This window comes from Belonocnema kinseyi, chromosome 2 (assembly GCF_010883055.1).
Source record: "Belonocnema kinseyi isolate 2016_QV_RU_SX_M_011 chromosome 2, B_treatae_v1, whole genome shotgun sequence".
Classification (NCBI taxonomy): Eukaryota; Metazoa; Arthropoda; class Insecta; order Hymenoptera; family Cynipidae; genus Belonocnema; species Belonocnema kinseyi.
Window position 1 is genome coordinate 121,455,734 of NC_046658.1, and position 22,339 is coordinate 121,478,072.

General features: G+C 31.1%; 1 protein-coding gene across 2 annotated transcripts in view; it reads right to left on the reverse strand.

The window, feature by feature from the left end:
* Positions 1 to 22,339, reverse strand: part of LOC117167693 (WD repeat, SAM and U-box domain-containing protein 1-like) — a 45,361-nt gene that overhangs the window by 7,765 nt on the left and 15,257 nt on the right. The window contains exons 2-12 of one of the 2 annotated variants that reach the window (XM_033352817.1): positions 20,831 to 20,960; positions 20,588 to 20,759; positions 14,894 to 15,039; positions 14,587 to 14,813; positions 12,171 to 12,409; positions 12,004 to 12,094; positions 11,401 to 11,507; positions 9,418 to 9,560; positions 6,597 to 6,795; positions 5,903 to 6,048; positions 2,524 to 2,738 (exon numbers count right to left, since the gene is read on the reverse strand). In XM_033352817.1, the coding sequence (XP_033208708.1) occupies positions 2,524 to 2,738; positions 5,903 to 6,048; positions 6,597 to 6,795; positions 9,418 to 9,560; positions 11,401 to 11,507; positions 12,004 to 12,094; positions 12,171 to 12,409; positions 14,587 to 14,813; positions 14,894 to 15,039; positions 20,588 to 20,759; positions 20,831 to 20,940 (1,795 nt within the window). In that variant the 5' untranslated portion in view covers positions 20,941 to 20,960. The remainder of the gene's footprint in view (positions 1 to 2,523; positions 2,739 to 5,902; positions 6,049 to 6,596; positions 6,796 to 9,417; positions 9,561 to 11,400; positions 11,508 to 12,003; positions 12,095 to 12,170; positions 12,410 to 14,586; positions 14,814 to 14,893; positions 15,040 to 20,587; positions 20,760 to 20,830; positions 20,961 to 22,339) is intronic. The other variant, XM_033352818.1, reaches the window with a different exon arrangement.

The following is a 22,339-nucleotide window of genomic DNA, read 5'->3' on the forward strand; positions in this document are numbered from 1 at the left end:
ACAATACGCCAATTAGCACAAATGGTAAGTTCCGACAGTGCCTATAAGTGTGCCTACTAGCCGCTAGATGGCAATACCGGTTTCATATGTATACACCTGGTAATCAATAGCTTGAAGAATGCAGAAGAATATTTATCACTTGTTATAAGTAAAACTGCTAACAAAAAGACTTTTGATGAGTTAAGATATTGGTGCTATCATCATTCTAAAAATTGTTTGACAGAAGATTTACCTCCAACTTCTAATTCAATCAAATTGCACATACGCAGAGCTTTCTATGTCGTGTATACTCAAGTGAATTGTTTAAATAGTCGAGCACTTACGTTGGACCCGACACGTTTTGGATTTTACGAAGAAGACGATCTTCTTTTACCTGAAAGAATCAAGATATTGATTCCACCTTCCGATGAGTTGGTACCTGCATGTAAACACAAAGTTTGCAGCAGAGATTCCTGTATATGCGTTGCCAACAAAATTCCTTGCTGCTCATTTTGTGATTGCATGAAAGAAAATACGTGTAAAAAAAAATACAACGCTTCAGTAGGAAAAATTGAACAGTATTATTCGAGTCTAAGTAAATAGTATTACCTTGCAATTTATTTCTTTATGAAAGAAATATTAGTAGTTCCTATTAATTGATATAAAAAATGTGAGAGCAGTTTACTGTGAAATAAATGTAAATATTAAACATGTTCAATCTATGAAAAACATTTTTTACTGCAGTCCCAATATCCAAAGAATTGTATTTATTGACAACGAAAAATTTCGAAAATAAGTAAATATAAGTAAAAATTAGTCGCAATAGAAGTAGCAATAATTTTGATGCCATTGCGCAACGAAATGCTCGCCGAAGCGCGAGTGACGTAGGGATAGACATACACGTCCACGTCAGCCGCGCGCGCTCGAAAACCCTTGAACTTTCAACTCGTCTCACTCGAAAGTTATTCGTTTAAGCGAATCGGAAATATTTTTTAATAATAATATACATGTTAAGGAAATATGACGTGGACTTGGATTATAAAAAAAGTGTTCAGGGTTCTCCTGGCCTAGTGTCAAAAATTGAAAAAATGGCATTTTTCAAAACTTTACCAATTTTTTTCTCAGAAACTAAGGGTCGGAGGAAAAATTACTAAAAACCTTTTCTTTTCAAAATCTGCTGAAGAAACCGAAAATATTTTTTATTTGCCGAAAAAGTCAATTTTTCTATTTGTTATTAAAAAAATGTTAATAACAATTAAACGACCACTCGGGCGACGAGCCACCCAAAAAATTTGGATTCAGCGGGTCAATATACATAAGAAAAACCTTGGTGGCTGCATCCGAATTGAAAAGGCCACCAGGGTGTACCTGGCTCCTAGATTAATTTCTGGGTTCGGCAAATAGCGTGTATATTATTTACAATATAAACGAATTTACTTTATGTCACATGTTTTTCGGCTTTGTGGGTCTGAGGTTTGTGAGTTTGAAGTTTAGGGGTTCGGAGTATTTGGGTTTAGGGTATGCGGGTTTAGAGTTGGTATGTTTAGGGGTTGTGGGTTCAGGGTTTGTGGGTTAGGGATTTCTGGGTTTGAAGACCAAGAGTTTGTAGGTTTAGGATTTGCACATGTGGGATTTGTAGGTTTGTGAGATTTTCAGGTTTAGGATTTGTGGGTTTGTGCTTTGTTGTTTTAAATAAAAATTTGATAGATGTAGACATGTCTGACTTGTTTTATATACGAAAACATTTAAAAACTCCATTTTTAGCACGTTTTCTGCAATTAAGACAAAATCATGACATGCAGGAGGTAAAAGCTCAACGGATTCGAATTCCGCACCCCAAAATACGTATAGGAGACGTCCGTTTATCCTCTGCATTTTTTTTTTAATTTTGGTCCTGTGTTATTAATTAATTTGAGTTTTAAAGTGCAAGGGTGAAGAAAAATGAGGGGAAATAAGGGGACGGAAAATAGTGGAAGTGAGGAGAAATGAGCGGAGGGAAGGTAGGGGAAATAAGGGAAGGGAAATTAGAAGAAATAACGGAAACTTAGGGGAGGAAAAGTAGTGGGAGTTAGGGGGTATAAGGTAATGGGAAGTGGGAGAACTGACGGGGAACTGAGGGGAGTGGAAGTATGAGTCATGTGGGGCAATGAGTGAATGAAAATTAGAGGAAGTAAGGTGAAAAAATTGGGGAGGGGTAGAAGAGGAAGTAGGGGAAGTGAGTGAGAATGAAGGGGGGAATGTAGGGAAGTGATTGAAGTTGAAGTAGGATAAATAAGGGAAGGGAAAGTGGTGTAAATTGTGAGAGGGGAACTAGGGGACGAGAGAGGAACTAGGAAAGTGGGGAAAAGTGGGGGAATGAGAAATAGGGAAAATTATTAGTAATGAGGGTATGTAGGGGAGGGGAATTAGGGGCTAGGGAAGAAAAGGGTCAACTGGGGAAGTGAGGAGAGGGAAAAGTGGAGAAGGAGATAGTGGGAAAAGGGGTGGCAAAGGGTGAAGTAAAGGTAGGAAAAGTGTTGTGATTATTAATTTAATAAAAAATACCAGAAGCTATTAATGGCCCGGTAGCAGGACTAAAATCACATCCCTGTACTCCCATATCATGTCCATTTTTACAAAATATCATCATAGAAGTTGTAGAATCTTGACTCTCGATGTCAAAAAGGCCCCAAGTTCCTTCATTACAGGCAGTAACCAAATATCTTGAATCTGGTGTAAAAGATAATGCACATATGGCATCTGCTTGACCTTCAAAAATTCTAAAAGATGAACTAAAATTACAATATTGCTTTCTTCGTCAAAACATGATTCAAGTTATTTGTATAGCCTTTAAATAAGCATTTTAAAAATCATAATAAAATTAATAGAGGCCGTTCAAAAACTACGTCACGCTATTTCGAAAAATTTTTCCACCCCTCTTCTTTTTCATCAAAGATCATCACACAAAGCTTAAAACCCCAGGGTAACGTTACAAATATGAACATCCCCTACTTTACTTTCAAGTCAACATTTTTTGTTTGATTTCATTTTATAGGCGTTCAAAATAAACTGGAACCTGAATTTAATTACGGTTTCTAGCATGGCTTAAAGTGGTTTTGATACTAAGTCCAGGGAATCCAAATGTAAACAGACAGGGTCGCATGAATAATTTTTGATGGGGTTGAGCGCATGACGCAACCTGATGCAACTAACGCGTTTAGAGTGCAGCCCTCAGACTGTTCGTCGCGATCGACTGAACACCGCCTCCATTTCGGTGCCGTGGCTCCTCTTTTTACGAAATTGCGAGGGATCAGTTCAAGGAATATATTAAATCCGAGCTTTCTAATTCCAAATTCCAGTGTAAACACACAAAATATATAAAAATAATATTTTGAAAAACTTTACAGCCTAAAATGCTAGCTCTGAAAATAGGAAAAATGATCTATTTTTCACGAAAAGTAAAGGAACAAATTATGTTTATGAAAATTAATATATAGATGCCATACTGAAGTTGTATTTCCAACAAAATGACATAACTTTAATAAAGCCTTTGACTCTTCAATCCTAAAAGACGAATGTTCAACAAAATAGTCAATTTTTCGACCAAAAAGAATTTATGACAAAATAATTGAATTTTAAACAAAATAGTTGAATTTCCTACAAAAAAAAAATAATTTTCAATAAAGAAGTTCAGCATTCTGTCAACTAAAAATATAATAGTTAAATTTACAGGTCAAAAAATTAGTTTTGAAGCATACAAATTATTTTTAATTGGAAGCAATTTTAAATTTGACAATTTGACATTGAAAACCAAATTGAATATTTGAAAGTTAAAGCCTTTTTAAAGCCCTTTTAAAGCCCTTTTAAAGACCTTTTCAATTTTTAATTAATCCTTAACTAACTAAAGACAATTTTTTCAAACTAGTTTTTTTAGCAAGTAGTTACATTTTTAATGAAGGAGATTGATTTTCTGCCAAGAAAGACAAATTTATATAAAAATACATAAAATTTGAAACAAATAGCCACTTCTCAAATAAAAAGGATCAATTTTCAATAAAAAATGGAATAGTTAAATTTTCAGTTAAAAAAATTAATTCTCAGACGAGAAATTTAAAAAAATAAAATTGTTAAATATTCAATCTATAAAATTAAGGTTTCGCTTGGTAAAAAAATAATCTAAAGTGATTTTCAATAATGAAAAACTAATATTTTAACCATATAGTTAAATTTTCAAAAACAAACAAATTAATTCTCAATAAATAATTCAAGTATTCACTAATAACCATCAATTTTCAGCAAAAAATGAATTAGTTCAGTTTTCTCTTAGGGAAATTGATATACGTTTAAACAAAATAAAAGATTTTCAACCAAATAAATCTTCATGTTTTAATCAATTGTAAATCTTTAACAGATTTCCAGCCAAATATTAGAATTTTTAACCAAACGAGATGAATTCTAAATCAAAAATATTATTAAGAAACGAATTAACTTTCAACAAAAAAATTGAATTTTGTTGCGTTCTGTTAATTACGTTCGCATTTCAGTGAAAAAATGAGAAAAAAGGGAAAGTTTCTTGAATAGAGTGGAAAAAGGGAATTTTTTAAAAAAGAGGAAAAAGAAGGGAACAGGGGAAAGAGTGTGAAGTTTTATTGTTAGAAAAAATATAAAGTATCTAAATGCAGACTTCAAAATCTTTCCTCTAGTCCCCTCTGTTCTTTTTTTTGTAATGAATTCATCTTCTTTCCCCTATTTTCAAGAAACTTTCTCTCTTTCTCGTTTATCTTTCAATATGAAATAAATTAATAGAACCTAAATGTAACTTATCCATTTTTGACTGAAGATTGACAGTTTTTAGTTAAAAATTCAAATATTATATTTTTCACTTAGTTTTATAGAGAATTCGCCTTTTTGGTGGAATGAAACTGTTTTTTAATTTAAATTTAAAATCTTCTTTAGTTGAAATATCAGCTGTTGCATTTCTGTTGTAAATTTATGTGTACTGTTAAATTCAACTGCTTTTGATTTCCCATTAAAATCTTTGTTTGGTTGAAATATCAATATTTATATTTTTCGCGTCTGAGAATTAAACTTTTTTGCTTGAAATTTAACTACTTGCTTGACATTTGAACATCTATGTTAAAATTCATTTTTTATTGAAGATTCATAACTTTAGTTGAAAATTCAGCTGTTTTTTAAAAATTTAATTATTTTGTTAAAAATTGAACTATTTTATTTTTAAAAATCATCATTTTAGACGAAAATTTAATTGTTTTTCACATTTGTCTTTTTGGATAGAAAATTAATTCTTTTGGATTAAAAAGTCGAACTAATTGGTTGGATTTTAATCTGTTTTGTTGGAATATTCGACCATTTGATCGATAATTCATCTTTTTTAAATAAAAATTAACTTTTTTTAAATTTAAATATCTTTGAAAAAATTGGTCTTTTTGGCATGAAAATTTAACAATAATTGGTTAAAAGTTTATTTGTCTAGGCTGGCCATTCAACGATTTTGTTAAAAATTTTATAAAATTCAACTGTGTTGATTTTTTTATTATGTCGTTTTGGATAGAAAATTCGTTCTTTTTTACTAAAAATTCACCTTTTTCCAGTGTAAAAGTTCTTGTCTATAAATTCAACTATCTTCTAGAAAATCGTCTTTTTGACTTAAAGATTCAACTATTTGTTTAAAAATTGAACTGTTTGTGTTTAAAAATATGCATATTTTGTTAGAAATTCGTCTTTTTTGCTTTAAAGTTTAACTCTCTGGGTTTTAATGCAACTGTTTGGTCAAAAACTAATTATGTTGCTGAAAATTTTGTTGTTTATTAAAATGTAGACTTTTAAAATTATGAATTAAATAATTGTGCGATAACTATATTTATGAAAGAGATAATAATTATATTTTCATTAGTTATCATTATTAATTAATTGAATAACTCACTTCAATTCTGCCATAGTTTCAATATCCCAAAGGGTTGTTTTTTCATCATCCCCTGCAGTTGCAATTTTTGTTCCATCTGGAGACCAACGACAAACACGAATTCCAGATCCAGAACTGATAAACGAAGATCTTGCTTGTCCTCCATTCTAATCAATATGCACATCAGTATTTAAAAAATTTACAAACATTTTTTTTTTTCTAAAAAGTAAACCGCAACACTACACTGCACTTCACTTCACACCTTCTGTGAACTAATTTTACAAACAAAATTTTGATGGATCAAAATTTTAAAAAAATTTTTTTACGTCAGTATGTATACCGTTTTCGGGTTTTTACATATCTAAAATCCCCCTACACACATTCAACCCGCATCTCTTTCCGAATCCTGAAAATTTGGTCAGAGAAGTAGTAAACTGCAAAAAATCCAAACTCCTGACCATTACCACCTTGCTACTAGCGTCGATCGGAAAATAAATTATTATAAAGAATACAAAATTAATGCAGACTGAAAGCCATGTTTAAAGCTGAAAATTTAAATATTGGTGAAAGCCACACTTGAAAATCCCCAGAGTGGTGTCAAAAAAAACTCTATGATAATTTAATGTAGCCACTATAATCTTACTTGAATTAATTTTTACGCACAATTAATTAATTCTGCAAACAAAGTATTAGTGTAAAATGTATAATTATATACCGTCATCACCTCTGTATCCCAGATAACAGTGGTACCATCTAAAGAACAAGATGCCAACATAGTTCCACAAGGACTAAATTCGACATGATGAACGCTATATTTGTGTCCCTCTAAGGGACTAAAACTTTTTTCTGATATTGAAACTTCTTCGTCTTCTAATTCTCCAGGTAGAATGCTCCATATTCGTACCAATTTATCGCTGCAATTCGATAATAACAATAATAAATATAAGAAAAAATCTACACTCAAAAAAAAAAAAAATTTTGCATACAAAAAACCGTTTGCTTGTATTTACATACAAATTTGATTAATTAAAACAAATTTTGGTTAATTCAATAAAATATTTAATTGACCCAACTAAATTTTGTTTGTGAATTTGCTTAAATTAACCAAAAAATTTAGGTAGGTCAACCAAATATTTTGTTGTCCATATAATAACGATATTCTATGGCTGAATCAATACAAATTTTGTTTATTCAACAAAAATTTGTTCTAAGTGTATGAAGATAAAATATTTTACTAAATAGAAACCGGGCAGAAACCTTTAGGGGTCGTTCATTAGCTACGTTATCAATCTTTGGCTACTTTATACCCTCCCTCGGCCACTCCTCATTGTCAAAAGTAGTTTTGTCTCAACTCCCTCCCCCCAAAGTAATGTGAACCAAATTCTATCAAAACATAGGAAAGAGAGTGATTTTTCACGTAAAAGAAATATATATATATATATATATAGAGAGAGAGAGAGCGGGGGGGGGGAGAAAAAACATTTCTTTTTATCAACCAAAAAGATGAATTTTCCAGCCAGAAATATAATGTTCTTATACCAAAAAAAAAATAATAATTTTTAACAAAATACATCAATAATATTTTTTAATTTTGAAACCAACGGATGAATGATCTACCAAACGGTTGCATTTTCAACCCGAAAATAGGATTTTATAACAAAAAAGTTAATTTTCTAATTTTAGTAAAAAAAATGAATTAAAAAAATAATAATTTTCAACTCAATAGTTTAATTTTCTAAGAAATAGCTGAATTTTCGAATAAAATAAGATTAATTGACACTACAATAGTAGCATTTAAAAAAAAAAGGATGAATGTTGCAAGTTGCAACCAAGATGATTAAATTTCGACTAAAAAATGCGAAGTTTTAACAAAGTACATGAATTTTCAACTAGAAAAGATCAATTTTAAAAAAATGGAATAGTTACATTTTTAGTTGAAAAAGTTAATATTCATTAAAAATAAAACGAATTTCAAACAAAATAGTAAAATTGTTAAGCAAAGAGATGAATTTGCAACTAAAATTATGAATCTGTAAAAAAATTAATTTTCAACAACAAGAAAAGGTATTTTCTATTAAATAGTTGAATTTAGAACTTATAAAGGATTATTTCTTAAACAAATATTAAATAATGAAATTGTCAGCTAAAAAAATAACTTTTAACTAGAAAAAAAGAATTTTCAACAGAAAAGTTAAGTTTTTAACCAAAGAGGTAGATTAAAAAAAGCATTTTCAAGAAACTAGTTATACTTTTAAGCACTTAGTAGAATGTTCAACTAAAAGGATGAATTTTTGACCAAATTGTTCAATCTTTCACTAAATATTTGAATTTTCAGCAAAAATATTAATGTTTAACTAGAAAACACGAATTGCCAACAAAATACATTAATTTTCCATAAAATTGTTAAACTTCAAAGCCAATAGGACGAATTATCAAGAAAATGATTAAATTTTCAATTTCAAAATATAATTTTTTCACAAAAAAGTTAATTTCATTTACAGCCACAAAAGATTAATTTTCAACCAAACAGTTGAATTTATAACAGAAACGATAAATTTTCCACCAAGAACATTAATTTTTGTCTAAAAAATATAAATTTTTAACAAAAGACATGAATTTTCAACTAAAAAATATCAATTTTTAACCTAAAATAGAATAGTTACATTGTTAGTTTAAAAAATTATACTTCAAACAAACAAACAAAATAATTTTTCACAAAGTAGTTTAACTTTCAACAAAGTAGCTGAATTTCTGACCATAAAAGATGTTTCACCAAACGAGATGAATTCCGAACCAAAATTATAGCATTGACATTTGACCAAAAAAAGGTGATTTTTCTTGTTGGGTACAATTAATTTTGTTCGAAATTAAGCGAAAAAACCACGGAAGTTTTTAGAATACCCCCCCCCCCCAAATTGGTAACATAGTTTATGGACAGACAGTACTTTTCCTAAGAAGGGAAATTTGAATGGAAGTGAGGGGAAATATTGGGAAGGGATGTAAGGAAAGTGAGGTGACATAAGAGAGAAAAAGTAAAAGAAACGTGGAGAGGGGAATAAGGAAAGTAGGGGAAATTAAGGGAGGTGGCAGGAGGAATGATGTGAAAGGACGTAGGGGAAATATGGGAAATAAGTGAAGTAAAATTAGAGGAAGTAAGGGGAAAGAATGGAAGGGAAGGAAAGGAAGAGAATGTAAGTAGAGAAAGTGAGGGAAAATGAAGGAATGGAAAAGTGAGAAGTAGGAAAAATGATTAGAAATGAGGATGGAGTATAGGAAGGAAAATGATAGCTGGGGAAGGAGAGTAGTGGAAGGCGTGAGTCTGATGACTTAATGAGAAGATGGGGCAGTAATGGTGGAAAAAGTTGGTCAGTGGGGATGAAGTATGAGGAGTGGTCAAGTAAGAGGAGGGTGAAGTAAGGGGTGGGAAAGTATAAGAGCAGGAGGTTTGAACAACTTAATAACGTCTTAATAGGCTACTAAACCCTTTTTTTCAGGTTTACGGCACCCGCTTTGACTAATTTTTATATAATACTCACCCTGAACAAGAAGCAATTAAATTATTTTTATAAACTGAGACTCCATTGACTGCCCCACCAATGTCATCTATTCTATGGATGAGTTTCACATCATTCATACTTCCTTCTGCATGTTTCACTACTTCACGTTCTCCTAAAGAATTCTGGAAATCCACAAAAAAATACCATAATAAAATTCAGAAAATTTTAAATATTTATTAATTAATCTAACACACTATCCCCACCCCCTGTTTCAAACATTTTCATATATTTTACTATACGTTTCCTACTAAACTTCCTCAAATTTTGTTGCCAAATATGTTAAGAAATTTAAATTTCGTATTTGATATCACTTGTTTGTTTTATAAGTAAATATTATATAAGCAAAGATCTATGTCACGATACAAAATATTTTCCGGAAAACATTTCTAGAGAAAATCTAGTCATTTCAAAAGATGCTTAGAAGTTTAAAAAATATTCTAAAAATAATAAAAAAATTCTAAAAGATTTCAAAAAATTGAAAACAAAAACTAGATGTTTGAATATTTACAAGTAAACATTTAAACTCTTTAAGGATATTAAAAAATATCAAGCTGATAAAAAAATTCTTATGATTCCTGGGAAAATTTTAAATAATTTTTTCCTTTCAAAAATTAATTTCAAGATAATATTTGAAAACATTTTCAAACATTTCAAAATATTCCCACGATTGCTGAAAAAGAGCCTCAAAGATTTTAATACAATTTTTTTTTATTTTGCAGAATTTTAAAACAATTTTAGGAAAAATTAGAATAATTTTAAAATGTATTTAAAAGGTTTAGAGATTTTGAAAAGATTTCAAGAAATTTTAAACTAGACATATAAATCTTTTTTAGATTTCCAAAAAATTAAAAAAAAATAGTTTCTCAAGGTTCCTGGGAAAACGTAAAATAATTTTCAAGTATAAACAAATTCTTTTTTTTTTAAGATTAGCAATATTTTCAGGCAATTTTTAAAATTAAGAACAATTTTCTCAATTTTAAGAATGATTTGAGTTAGTCTACAATATATTTGAAAATTCATCACTTTGGTAGAAAATTCGTCTCTTTGGGTAAATTCAACTCTTTTTTATTTAAAATTGAAATCTGTTTTTTGTAATTTCAAATATTTAAAACTTGAACTACTTTTTTAAAAATCAACTTTTTTGGTTGAAGATTCGTCAATTTAGATAAAGATTCATCTCTTTTATATAAATAAAACTGTTTTGTTGAAAATCCTTGAATTTCAATGAAAATTCTTCTTTTTCCGTTAGGGATCCAACTTTTTCGTTGAAACTTTCAACTACTTAGTCAAAAGTTAATATAATTTGTTAAAAAATCATTTTTCTGTTTTGATGATTCATCATTTTAGTTTAAAATTCATCTTTTCGGTTGATAATGTAACTTTTTTGTAGGAAATTCATAATTTTTGGTAGAAAATAATCTTCTTGATAGAAAATTTATTTATTTAGTTTAATATTGATTTTTTTGGTTCCAAAATCATATTTTCGAGTAAAAAGACTAAACTATTTTATAGAAAATTTGCCTCATTTCGTAGAAAAAATAATCCTTTTTAGTTGAGGATTCATCTATTTTGTGGGAAATTCGTCGTTTTTTGGAACACTTCAACTATTTCTAATTTAAAATTAAATATTTTTTGTTGTTATAAATTCAACTATTTTGTTATAAATAAACTTTTTTGTTTGAATTTTGATCTGCCATATCTGGAATCTTGAACAATCTTTTTGAATTTTCTCAAAAATCGTAAAAAATTATATCTATGTGCACTGAAAAACAAATAAACTTAAAAATTAAACAATTTTAAAAATTTGTATTTTATATTCAAAATTTGCTCCTTCTTTAGGGCGATCACTACCGCGTGGTGCTCCTAAGTATTTAAAAAAACTTAATCTTTTCTCTGTGTAATTTTACCTAATAGGAAATTCTGCACAGATTTTACAGAAAAGAATTATATGTATCAGCTTACTTCACTATTTTCCGAATACTGGAAGGGACGAAAGCCATGTCGCATTTCAGAATTTAGCGTCATATTTCCAGTCAAGTCCCAAATGATGACAGACTTGTCATTAGAGCCTGTAAAATTTCACATTAAAGAAGATAAATATTTTACCCCAGATATGTCTGACTAAATATAGTTTTACTACTTTCAAAATACAGTGAACTCTCATTTATCCCAAGGGCCAAGAAGCGTAAGCATTCGCATATTCGAAGTCCACAGGGGCCCCCAACTCTACCGCAAGTATTCGGGTCATTTTGTCAAGCGACTTCCATTGGCTGCCCCTGCCTTTGTATCGACATGCGTGTTGTAAGCATATATGCTAGCTTTCCGCTCTTCAGTCCTCTTTTTAATTGGTCAGCCACTGAGGCGGGCGAGACCGTAAAGAGACAGTAGTGGGAGGTGAAGGAGCGACGCCACTCGGAATATGAGAGTGTGAGAGACTTGGAACAAGTGAGCGTTCACTGTATATTATATTAAATTATAAACTCCATAGAGTAGTCTGGCTATTCTTTTGCAAAAACCTTATTTTTTCTGTAAAAAGAAATGTTTTAAGTGAGAAATACAATTTACCAGTGGCTAGAAGAGTACCATCCCTCGAAAAAGCGCAACAAGCAACATAGCGATTATGTCCTTTAAGCACTGAAACTATTTTACCGGTATCCTGCAGTAAAGGCAATTATCATTTGTTATTAATTGACTTCGAATTAATTTAAAAATATTATTTCATATTTTCTTACCGTTTCCCAAACAATGGTAGTTTTGTCAAGGCTAGAACTGGCAGTGTACATTCCATTGGAACTTATTCGTACACAGGTTAAGGCACTGCTATGTTTTTCCATTGTTCTACAAAGATTTATTGAAGCAACTGAACCTTTAGGGTTGCATTTTTCTTGCGCGACCCTCACCTCCCATAATTTTACGATGTGATCATTTCCACAAGTAATCAGTTGATAAAGTTTTGCAAAGGGGTCATTAGCTGTGGAAGAGATATTAATTTTACAAGTACAGAGAACTCTTGCCTATTCCAATGGTCGCGAAACGTAAACATTTGTGTATTTCAAGGCTGGAGGGGCCCCCACTTCTACCGCGAGTCGTGGGGCGATTGTGTCAATCGACGTTTATTGGCTGCCCGGCCTTGTATCGATGCGCGCGCTGTAAGCATGCGTGCGTTCTTACATTTGCACATTGAGTATTTTAGCATGACGTCACGGTCATGCTAAAATGTTATAAATATCTGAACAGTGATATTTTTCAAGTGTAGAATGCAGTTGCGCAATTCTGTTTGATTATTTTATGGGTTGAAGACCTTTCATTTTAACGAAATACAATAAACTATCCGAAATTTCAGGTTAAAGTACCCGATTCTGATCAAATCGATCTGATACACTAACCTCAAATTCTGGATATTTTATTTCGTTGCGTTGGAAGGTCGTCCATCAGCAGAAGAATGGAACATGACTGAGAAAGTATATTTTGCACTTGACAAATATTACTATTCGTATATTTATGACTTACTTTTAAGTTTGAATTATTTTCTCCAAAAATTCGTATGCATTTCCATGACGTCATGATAAATACTCAATTCAAACCAACGAGGGCTTCCAAATCTCTGGGCCTCTTTATAATTGGTCAGCCACTGACTCGGCCGTGGTGGGAGGTAACGGAACTCTGCCACTTAAAATATCCCAGCATAGGGGTTAGGGGACTTGGAATAGGTGCGCCTTGGAATTAACAAGATTTCACTGTATTACAATATCAAAATCCGTTTTTTTTGCTGTTTTTTTGTCGCTTAAATTCGAACTAAATTAATAGAATATAATAAGAAAATACAACGCTTTCGTCTGAAAGATAATTCTTTTTTATTGAAAATTCAATTGATTGGTTCAAAATTAACTTTTTTGTTGAAAATTTATATTTTCTTCTTTTTAGGTAAACAATGATTTGTTGCAAATTTGATTATGTTCTTGAAAATCCAAAAATTTGGTTAAAAGTTTATCCACTTTTCTTTGAATCTTTTGTACAAAATTCCACTATTTGGTTGGAAATTGAACTATTTGGTTGATAATTCAACCATTTGTGTAGAAAGTTGACCAATGTGATTGAAAATTCAACAATTTTAATAGAAAATCAATCCTTTCAGTTTCAAATCCACGAGTTTTTTTTTAAATTCAACTATTTCTTGTTAATTATTTTTTTTATGAAATTTTTTGTTAAAAAATCTGATGTTTTTTAAAAATTTTATATTTTTAGTTTGAAAATTTAATAATGTGGTAGAAAATTTAACTTTTTGGGAGATAATTGTATAATTTGTATTATTTGATTCAAAATTTAATTATTTTGTTGAAAAAAGCAATTTTATCAAAAGCTCATCTTTTTTGTTTAAAAGTAAGCTATTTGGTAGAAAATTTTTGTTTAAAATTTCTATTTCCGGGTTTAACATTCAATTCTTTTATAATAAGTTTGTTTTTTGGATTGAACATTCAAATATGTTTGTTGAAAGATCAACTGTTTTGGTACAAATTTGAATTATTTGGTTGAAAATTGAAACGTTTTGTATAAAACTTAAATAGTTGGTAGAAAATCAACCTTGGTTTGAAAATTAATATTTTCGGATTGAAATGTAAATTTGTTTGTAGATAATTCTGTTTGCAGCTTAAACATTCAACTATTTGGGTTGTAAGTTTAGCAATTGGAGTTACACAATTCAACTGTTTGGTTAAAATTCAGTTTTTTTAGAAATTTGTATTTTTAGTAAAAAATTCAGCTTTTTTAGAAAACTTGTCTTTCTGGATGAAAAATTTAAAAATATGCTAGAGGATTCATTGGTACAAAATTTATAGTTTTTTATTCCAAATGAAATTTTTTGTTAAAAGTCATATTTTTGGTTGACGAATCAACTACTTGGTTGAAAATTCTTCTTTTCCGGCCAAATTCAAAAGTTTTTTTATTAAAAATAAAAATCTTTTCTGGTTGAAGTATCATAACAATTAGTGCGTTTGAAATGGAATTAAACATGGTACCTACATTAACTTTGTTTAAATTTCTTTGTCTATTTGCGTGAAAAATGACCTTATTTTCCATGTTTTGAGAGCATTTGGAGCTGTACATTCTCTTTTTAGATAAACTAAATTATATATTTGTATAAATTCTTACCAGACAAATGTTCACGGGAAGAGAATTCACAACAAACTACACCTAAATCATGAGCATCATCTACAGTAGCGAAGAGAGTCAATTCTCGATCACTTGTGATGCAAGAATCGATTATTTCATTCGTAGAAAAAAATTTCATGACACCAAAAGTACAAGAAGTGAGTAACCAGGAAGAATCTGGTGTAAAACTCACCCCCTGGATCGCACCCTCGTGCTTTTGAAAGCATCTATGGAAAAGAAACAGAGCAATAATATTAATTAATTAAAGATTCATAAATCACATTTTTAAATAAATTATTGTAATTACCTTATCAAGGTTCGACGAACCAGGTCCCAAACACAAGTTTGACCATTGTCACCTGCAGTAACTAGTACTGAAGAATCTGGTGAAAATCTGCAAACTCTTACTGCTTCACCCCCTACTTGAACCATTGTGTGAATTTTTGATCCAGTCTGTATAAAAGTTTTTGATTTTTTAATAAAAAATTAAATTTCTAATAAGTTTCTATTTGTTTAAAGTTTTTGAACACTTTAATTATCAGTTTGTTTTAAAGGCTCTATAAATACAATTTCTCTGCCCTTAAATTTTAATCAGGGAAACTTTACTGATTTAGATCAGTGAGCTTGCGTTGCGAATCATTAAACATCCTTACTGATTTGATTCAATAACCCTCTTTTGACGGGTTCAAGTTTAGAGAGTAAGATTCTTTAAAAATTCAAAAATATTTAATATTAAAAAAATATATAAAAATAAAAATAAATATAAAAAAATATATTTTATTTTACAGGATTTTAGCAAAAATTCAAGCCACTTGAAAAGATATTAAGGAGTTTTAGAAATGTGGAAGAAATTACAAAATAATTATTAAATTTTCGGAAACCTGTTCAAATCTTAAATTATTTTTGAAATTTTTCAAAACTTTTAAATATCTTTTAAAATGATTCGAATTTTCCTATATATATATTTTTTTTCTGCAAAATTAAAAAAATTAGTTTAAAATGCTCTATATTCTCTTTCACCAATTTTGTATTCCTTTTCAAATTATTTTAGATCTATTTAAATAATCCCTTAAATTAATTTTTCAAAATAAAAAATCGTTTTTTTTTGTTTTTCTGTAGCTATCTTAAGAAAAAACTTTTTTTCTGTGGAGCCGTTGAAAAAATACATAACTTCTTTATTCATAATGTGTCCACTAAGGGTTTACATGACTTCCATTCCTTACAATCTTTCCGTTTATATATATATTTTTTACAATCTTATCCCTTCTATATATACAATTATTTACAACTATTTACATAAAGTCTTATATCTAGTTCCTTATTTGTATTTCCTGCGATAGCGCAATTTAGGACTTATAAGCAAATGAGTGAGCGCGCGAACGAAAGCGTGAGTGCAAGCGAGAGAGAGAGAGAGAGAGCATGAGAACGCAAACGCATCTTAGTCTCCTTAACTTTTACTTTGCCATTACTTACAATTTTTACGCTTGTAATCTAAGCGACTTCAGTTTCCTTTTTCTTTCACTTTTTTATACCTCCAATTACCTTTTTTCACGTGCATTCTTTCATTCTATCTCATTCGCTCCTCTAGCACCCTCCAACTCCTTCATCCATTACTCTCCTAATCCATCTTCCCCTAGAATCTTAACCACATTTTCTTACCAGCTTCCTTTATCATCCATTCCTCTCCTACATCCTTCCCATACATGCTCCCATGTTTCCTCCTCCCATTCACATATTCTACACTTTCTGTTCTCTTCTTTTTCCCAGTACATCCCCTCCCTTACCTTATTTCCCAATCTTAATCTTGCTATTCTGGTGCAACTTCTCTCTCCTCATCTCTTTTCTAAATACTTTGGCACCCCTTCCTTTTTTATCATTTTATAGCATTTATTGCATTTTGATTTCTCAATCACCTCCCATCTTTCTATTAATTGTTTTTTCCTCTCCCTTTTTTCCAATTCTTCATAGTTTACTCCAGTCCCGTTTTCTATTTCTCTATCATTAAAGAACTCCCTCCTTTCTTCTTCCCATCTCGTTAATTCGATCGCCCTCCCTCTCCTCTCTTCTACCTCCACCAAACACTTTCTCACCAATTCCCCTCCCTTTCCCTCCCTCAGCTTCGTCTCAAATTTCCATGCCCTCTTTCCCGCTCTTAAAGTTAACTTATCACTTTGCGTTTCTTTTCTCACCATATATCCTAGCGTCCTCCAGACTGCCCCTAGTATTTACCTTATATACTTTTCTTGTAAACTCTCAATATCTTTCCTTTCTTTCCATCCCCATATCTCTGCTCCATAACCTAATACCGGCCATACCAGCGTATCAAATAACCACATTTTCCTTCTCCAATTTTTTTAAATCTTCTTTTTCCTATTCCCTATATCTGTTTTGTTACCCCTGCTGCTTTTTTTATCCTTTCTCTTATATGAGCTGTATGGTCTCCATTCGTTTGCAAGATCCATTCTTTCTTTCTTCCCCTCCTTTTCTAAACCTCATTATCTTTGTCTTTTCTACATACACATTCAGGTTTTTCCCACCTAAGTATTTCTCTAATCCTGTAATTAGTCCCGCCATCCCTTCTTCATCCTCTGCCATCAACACTATGTCGTCTACGTATACCAGTGTATATATCTTTTCCTTCCTTATCCTAACTCCTCCCCAACCCTTTCTCCTCATTTCTTCTTCCAAGTCTGATATTAATAAATTAAATAAAAGTGGGCTCAGAGGACGCCCTTGTCTCACACCTCTCACCAACCAGAAACTATCTCCTACTTGCTATCATACCTTTACCCTGCTATTTGTCTCTCTAAAAATTTCTGATACTCTCTTTATTAATCCCTCTCTTATCCCCTTTTTTATCATAACTATTTCTTTTTCTCCTCGGTCTAATGAGTCAAACGCCGCCTTTAAGTCCATGAACATTGCTATCATTGTCCCTTTTTCTCTTTTAATTCTCTTATTTACTAGATAGTTCAGAATATATATGTTAACCATTACCCCTATTCCTTTTCTAAACCTTGTCTGATTCGGTGATTCGATCTTTTTTTCTTCAACTTCTATCTTCAATCTCTCGGACAAAATAGTTACATATACCAGAGCATATACTTTATACAGTGTTGGCAGCAACGGCACCCCCCTATATTCTTTAACCTCATCTTCCTTGCCTTTCTTTACTATTGGTATAACTACTCCTTCTTTCCATAACTCTGGCCACCCCTCTCCTCTCCATACTCTATTACACATTATCCATGCCCATTCCTCTAGTGCCTCCCCTCCATATTTTTATGCTGCATTTGGAATCTCACCTATACCAGGTGCCTTTCCATCCTTCATTATTCCTGAAACTTTAACTATTTCTTCCCTTGAAATGTCCTCTTCCTCATCTCTTTCTTTACCATATTTTCCTCCCTTTATAACTTTTCTCTCTACTCCGCCTAACAAATCCAAAAAATATTTCTTCCATTCTATCATTTAAATATTTTGGTTTACTCTTTTTCTTCTTTTTCTTTCTCTATTTACTACCTTCCATACCTCTTCTTTCGTCCTAGCCTTCTCCGCCTCTTCCTCAAACCTTTTATTCTCTTCCTCTTCTTTTGATAACACAACTCAGTATACTCTTTCTTTTTTTTCCTATATTCTTCTCCATTACTTTTTTCTTTTCTCCAATTTCTTAATTCCTTTCTGACCTCCTTTTTTTCTCTTTGCAGTCCTCATCCCACCCACTTTTATTCCCCCCTTTACTAACTTCATTTTTGTTTGTGCACTCTAATCCTATTTTTATTTCTCCTATCATTTTTCCCATCTCCTCGTCCACATTTCCCTCTCCCATCTTGATATTTCTTATTTTTTCTTTAAACCGTTCTTTTCCTTCCCTTGACCAATCTCCTTTTCCTACACTTTTTACATTTGCTCTCCTTTTACTCATATTGCTATTGCTTTTTTGTCCTTTTAATGTCACTATTAAGGGAAAGTGATCCGAATTAATATATTCACCTACCTGTAGTTTTTTAACCTTCTCTCTTACCTCATCATCCACTATCACATAATCAATTACTGCTCCCCTTTCACTTCCTGAGCGTGTATATTCTCCTTTTTCATCCCCTTTTATATTTCCGTTTAAGGTATACCATCCCAACTCTTCCAAGCTCTTCAACAACTTTTTTCCCTCCCCATTTAGTACCTTATCTTTGGATTTTCATCCCCTCTCTTCTCCCCATTCCCTTCCTCCTCTGTCTCCTGTTCTATGTAACGCTTTTATCCGCCAATTTTTATCACCTCCAAAATTAAAATAATTACCTTCAAATCTTTTAGATTATTTTGCGATAATTTTGCAAATCTTTTAAAAGGTTCTCAAAAATTTTTAAATAGATATTCACTTAACATGAGTTTTTCAAAATTATTTATTTATTTATTTTCCTGGGAATCTTAAGAAAATTATTATATTCCCTTGAAGCCTTTCAACATTCTTCAAAAGATTCTACATTGTTCAAGATCTTCAAAAATCTACACTTTTAAAAATATTTCCAATTTGGAAATTATTTTTGTAATTTTTCAAAGCTTCTATTTTTAAATTATTCCATTTTTCTGGCATTTTTGTAAACCTTTTCAATTTTTAAATTATTTTTGAATCTTTTTAAAACTTCTAAATGTGGCTTAAAGTTACTGTATTTTTTCGAACTTTTTTTAAAAGAAATTTTAGGAAGTCATATAATACAAAATTATTTGAAATTTTCCCAGGAATATTAAGAAAATATGTTTATTCTGTTGAAATCCTTAAGAAATTATAAAAAGCTTCTTTTTTAAATCTTTAAAAATCTACATTTTTTTAAATGACTTTAAATCTTTTCGGGTTCTAAATTATTTTCGAATACGTTCAAGTTTGAAATCATTTTCAAATCTTTTCAAAACTTCCCTATTTTCTCATAATGCAAAAAGAAATCAAATGTCTTAAAATCCTCTAGTTTCTTTATTGACATATTAAAAAAATCTTCAGAACTTAAAATTAATATTTTAAAATAAAGCTTAAGTAATTTAAAGTTATCCCAGAAATCTTATTGTCGATACCGGTGTTGAGTATTTTCATAAGACAACAAAAATTGTTTTTGATTCTAAACTCTTGAAACCTTCAAAAACTTCGAAAACTTCTAAATTTTTGTTTAAAATCTTTAAAAATCTACACCTTAAAATTTTTTTTAAATTCGAAATTATTTTTAAAATTTTTTCAAATTTTCTGATTTAAAATAATCCGAAATTTTTCCTAATTTTTTTGTTTGAATCCTGAAAAATAAAAAAAATTGCCTTAAAATATAAAAAGGGATAACTTTATATTCATAAAAATTTATTATATGCGTTTTCAAAACATGGAGAAAAGAAAAATTTAAAAAAATCAATTTAAAAAACAAGATTTCAATAGGGGACCTCTAAATCTAATCAAATCGAATTTTTTAAAACTCCTTTACTAAGAAGATACAACTTAGACTTGTGTGTGTGTTTAGATTCGAAAATAATATTTTTTATTAACCCTGATTCCCTAGTTCTCTTTGAAAATCTGAAAAAGTTTACAAATAATAGAATAGAGTGGTAGCAAAATACTAAAAACAGAATTATTTCACAATATAATAAAATTATTTACAATTAAATCATTGTCTTTTATAAATATTGTTTAGAAACTTTCAGATACAAATTCTATCATGATGTAAGACCATACATTCAACAGAACTTACGATTAATGTCATATGTAATAATAGCAAAAAGACTGAAAAAAATCACTAACAGTCAATTTCAGTCAGTGTCGTATTATAATGATAAATTATTAAATATTAAAAAAAATTAAAAGTTCTAATTATATGTTAAATATAAAATATATTTTATATTTCAATCTATCAGGTTTTGGACAACAATGCATGTGAGATATCGTGACTAATTTTTTTTATAAGTTCGAAAAGAATAACTGGATTAATAATATACAGTTGATCGAAAAATTAATTTAATTAAAACTCACCCTGAGATTCCATAATTGAGTGGTGCCATCGATACTTGATGAGGCTAACATTGTGGATTGAGGACTGACTTTGACACAAGTCACCCCATATTTGTGCCCCAAAAGGGGTGAAAATGGGGCCTCGACGTAGCCCTCGCCACTTTTCCAACCCCATATTCTCACTCTTTTATCTCTAAAAACAGTCAGAAGAAAATTATACGCAATCTAGAATTTCAGAAGGCAAAATGATATTATTTTACTAACCCCGATGCAGTCACTAAAATATAATCACTGGCAAAGTCGATGCTGTTTATATCACTAGTGTGAATCGTAAGAGTTTGTAATGCTTGCACATCTCCTACTAGTGCACCCATAACTAAGACTCATAGTATATCTGTAAAAAAAATCATAAATATTTAATTGTAATGTTACTATTAACATCGAGGGTATCTGCTAAATATGGTTACAAATCTAAATAAGAAGTCGTGGACAATGGTCTAGGGATTGTCCCGAAGGAAAAAAACCCCAATCCAAGGCGTGAACTACCATGCTGAAGGATTAATGATACCAGGAAATAGTATCGGAAAACGGTCCCTCTGGGATACCGGGTGATCTCTCAGATTAAAATTGCCTTATCTCTACAAGTGGAGCTCTGTAAAGATTCGCCTAATATTTCTATAGCTTAGAGACAATCAATCAGACGCAACAATCAGCAAAATGTGGACTTCAAAAAGACCCCATTTTTATAGCAGCACACCGAATGAAATCAGAGAACGCAAGAAGGTGCAGCTCAGAGCCCTCCAACATCAAAGTCACCTGAAAGGTGAAAAAGGCATGAAAGAAGGCATATAGAAGATAGGGTGTAACCTAGGGAAATCATCCCAAGATTTTAAGATTGCCACTTCAAGAATGCTGCTTTTATCGTCATCTATTTGGACAAACTATCCTCAACATGACTCATTGAAGCTGTCGGTGGATTACAATCAAAGGGATCGACAGCAAAGGTCTCACAAGGCCACTAAAGCTGCTGGCTTAGACGTCTGGCGTATTTATAGAAAAAAGAAATAATAGGATAACAATCCAAAAGCCAACCTTGAAAACGTGAGGATGGAAGAATACCGCGATGTCAACACGGTAGTCAAACTGTCGAGCTTTTAATAAATGCAGAGCCAGAAGTGGTGAAGAATCTCAAGAAGATCGACTGGAGGCCTCGCTATGAGTTGAAGAGAATGTATATGAAGATCCTCTCAAAAACCTAAGTGACACCCAGATAGAGCTCCGGATCTGTTTTCGGAAGTTTGGAGGCGTCAACCTAAAGCTAAATTGGATACTATAGATGTCCCCCTTCTAGTATGAATTTAATGCAGAACAACTTCTACCACGCTAAAGGAGCGTTTCCTATCTTGCAAACGTTTGACAGCGGAACAAACCGCTTTTGCCATAGTACAAGAAACTTATACTTATAAGTCGAAACTTAGAGGCTTGGGTAACAAGAACGGATCAGCCATTAATGACAGTTTCGTAGAAACACCTAAAGCAGCACTTTATGCCAAAGATGATATTCAATTTATTGGCTTACTAAGTTCTTTTTGTAGAGACTTAGTAGAAATTAAGATCCACCAGCCTGTGGTGGTTTGCTCAGCTTACCTACCATTTGACTCCCAGGACCCATCAGTGATCCCAGATCTGAAACGAGATGTGGTCCAATACTATGACAGGGCTATGTCCGTGTGAATATAGTAGGAGACGCTGTAAATGAATGAGTTGCGCGCG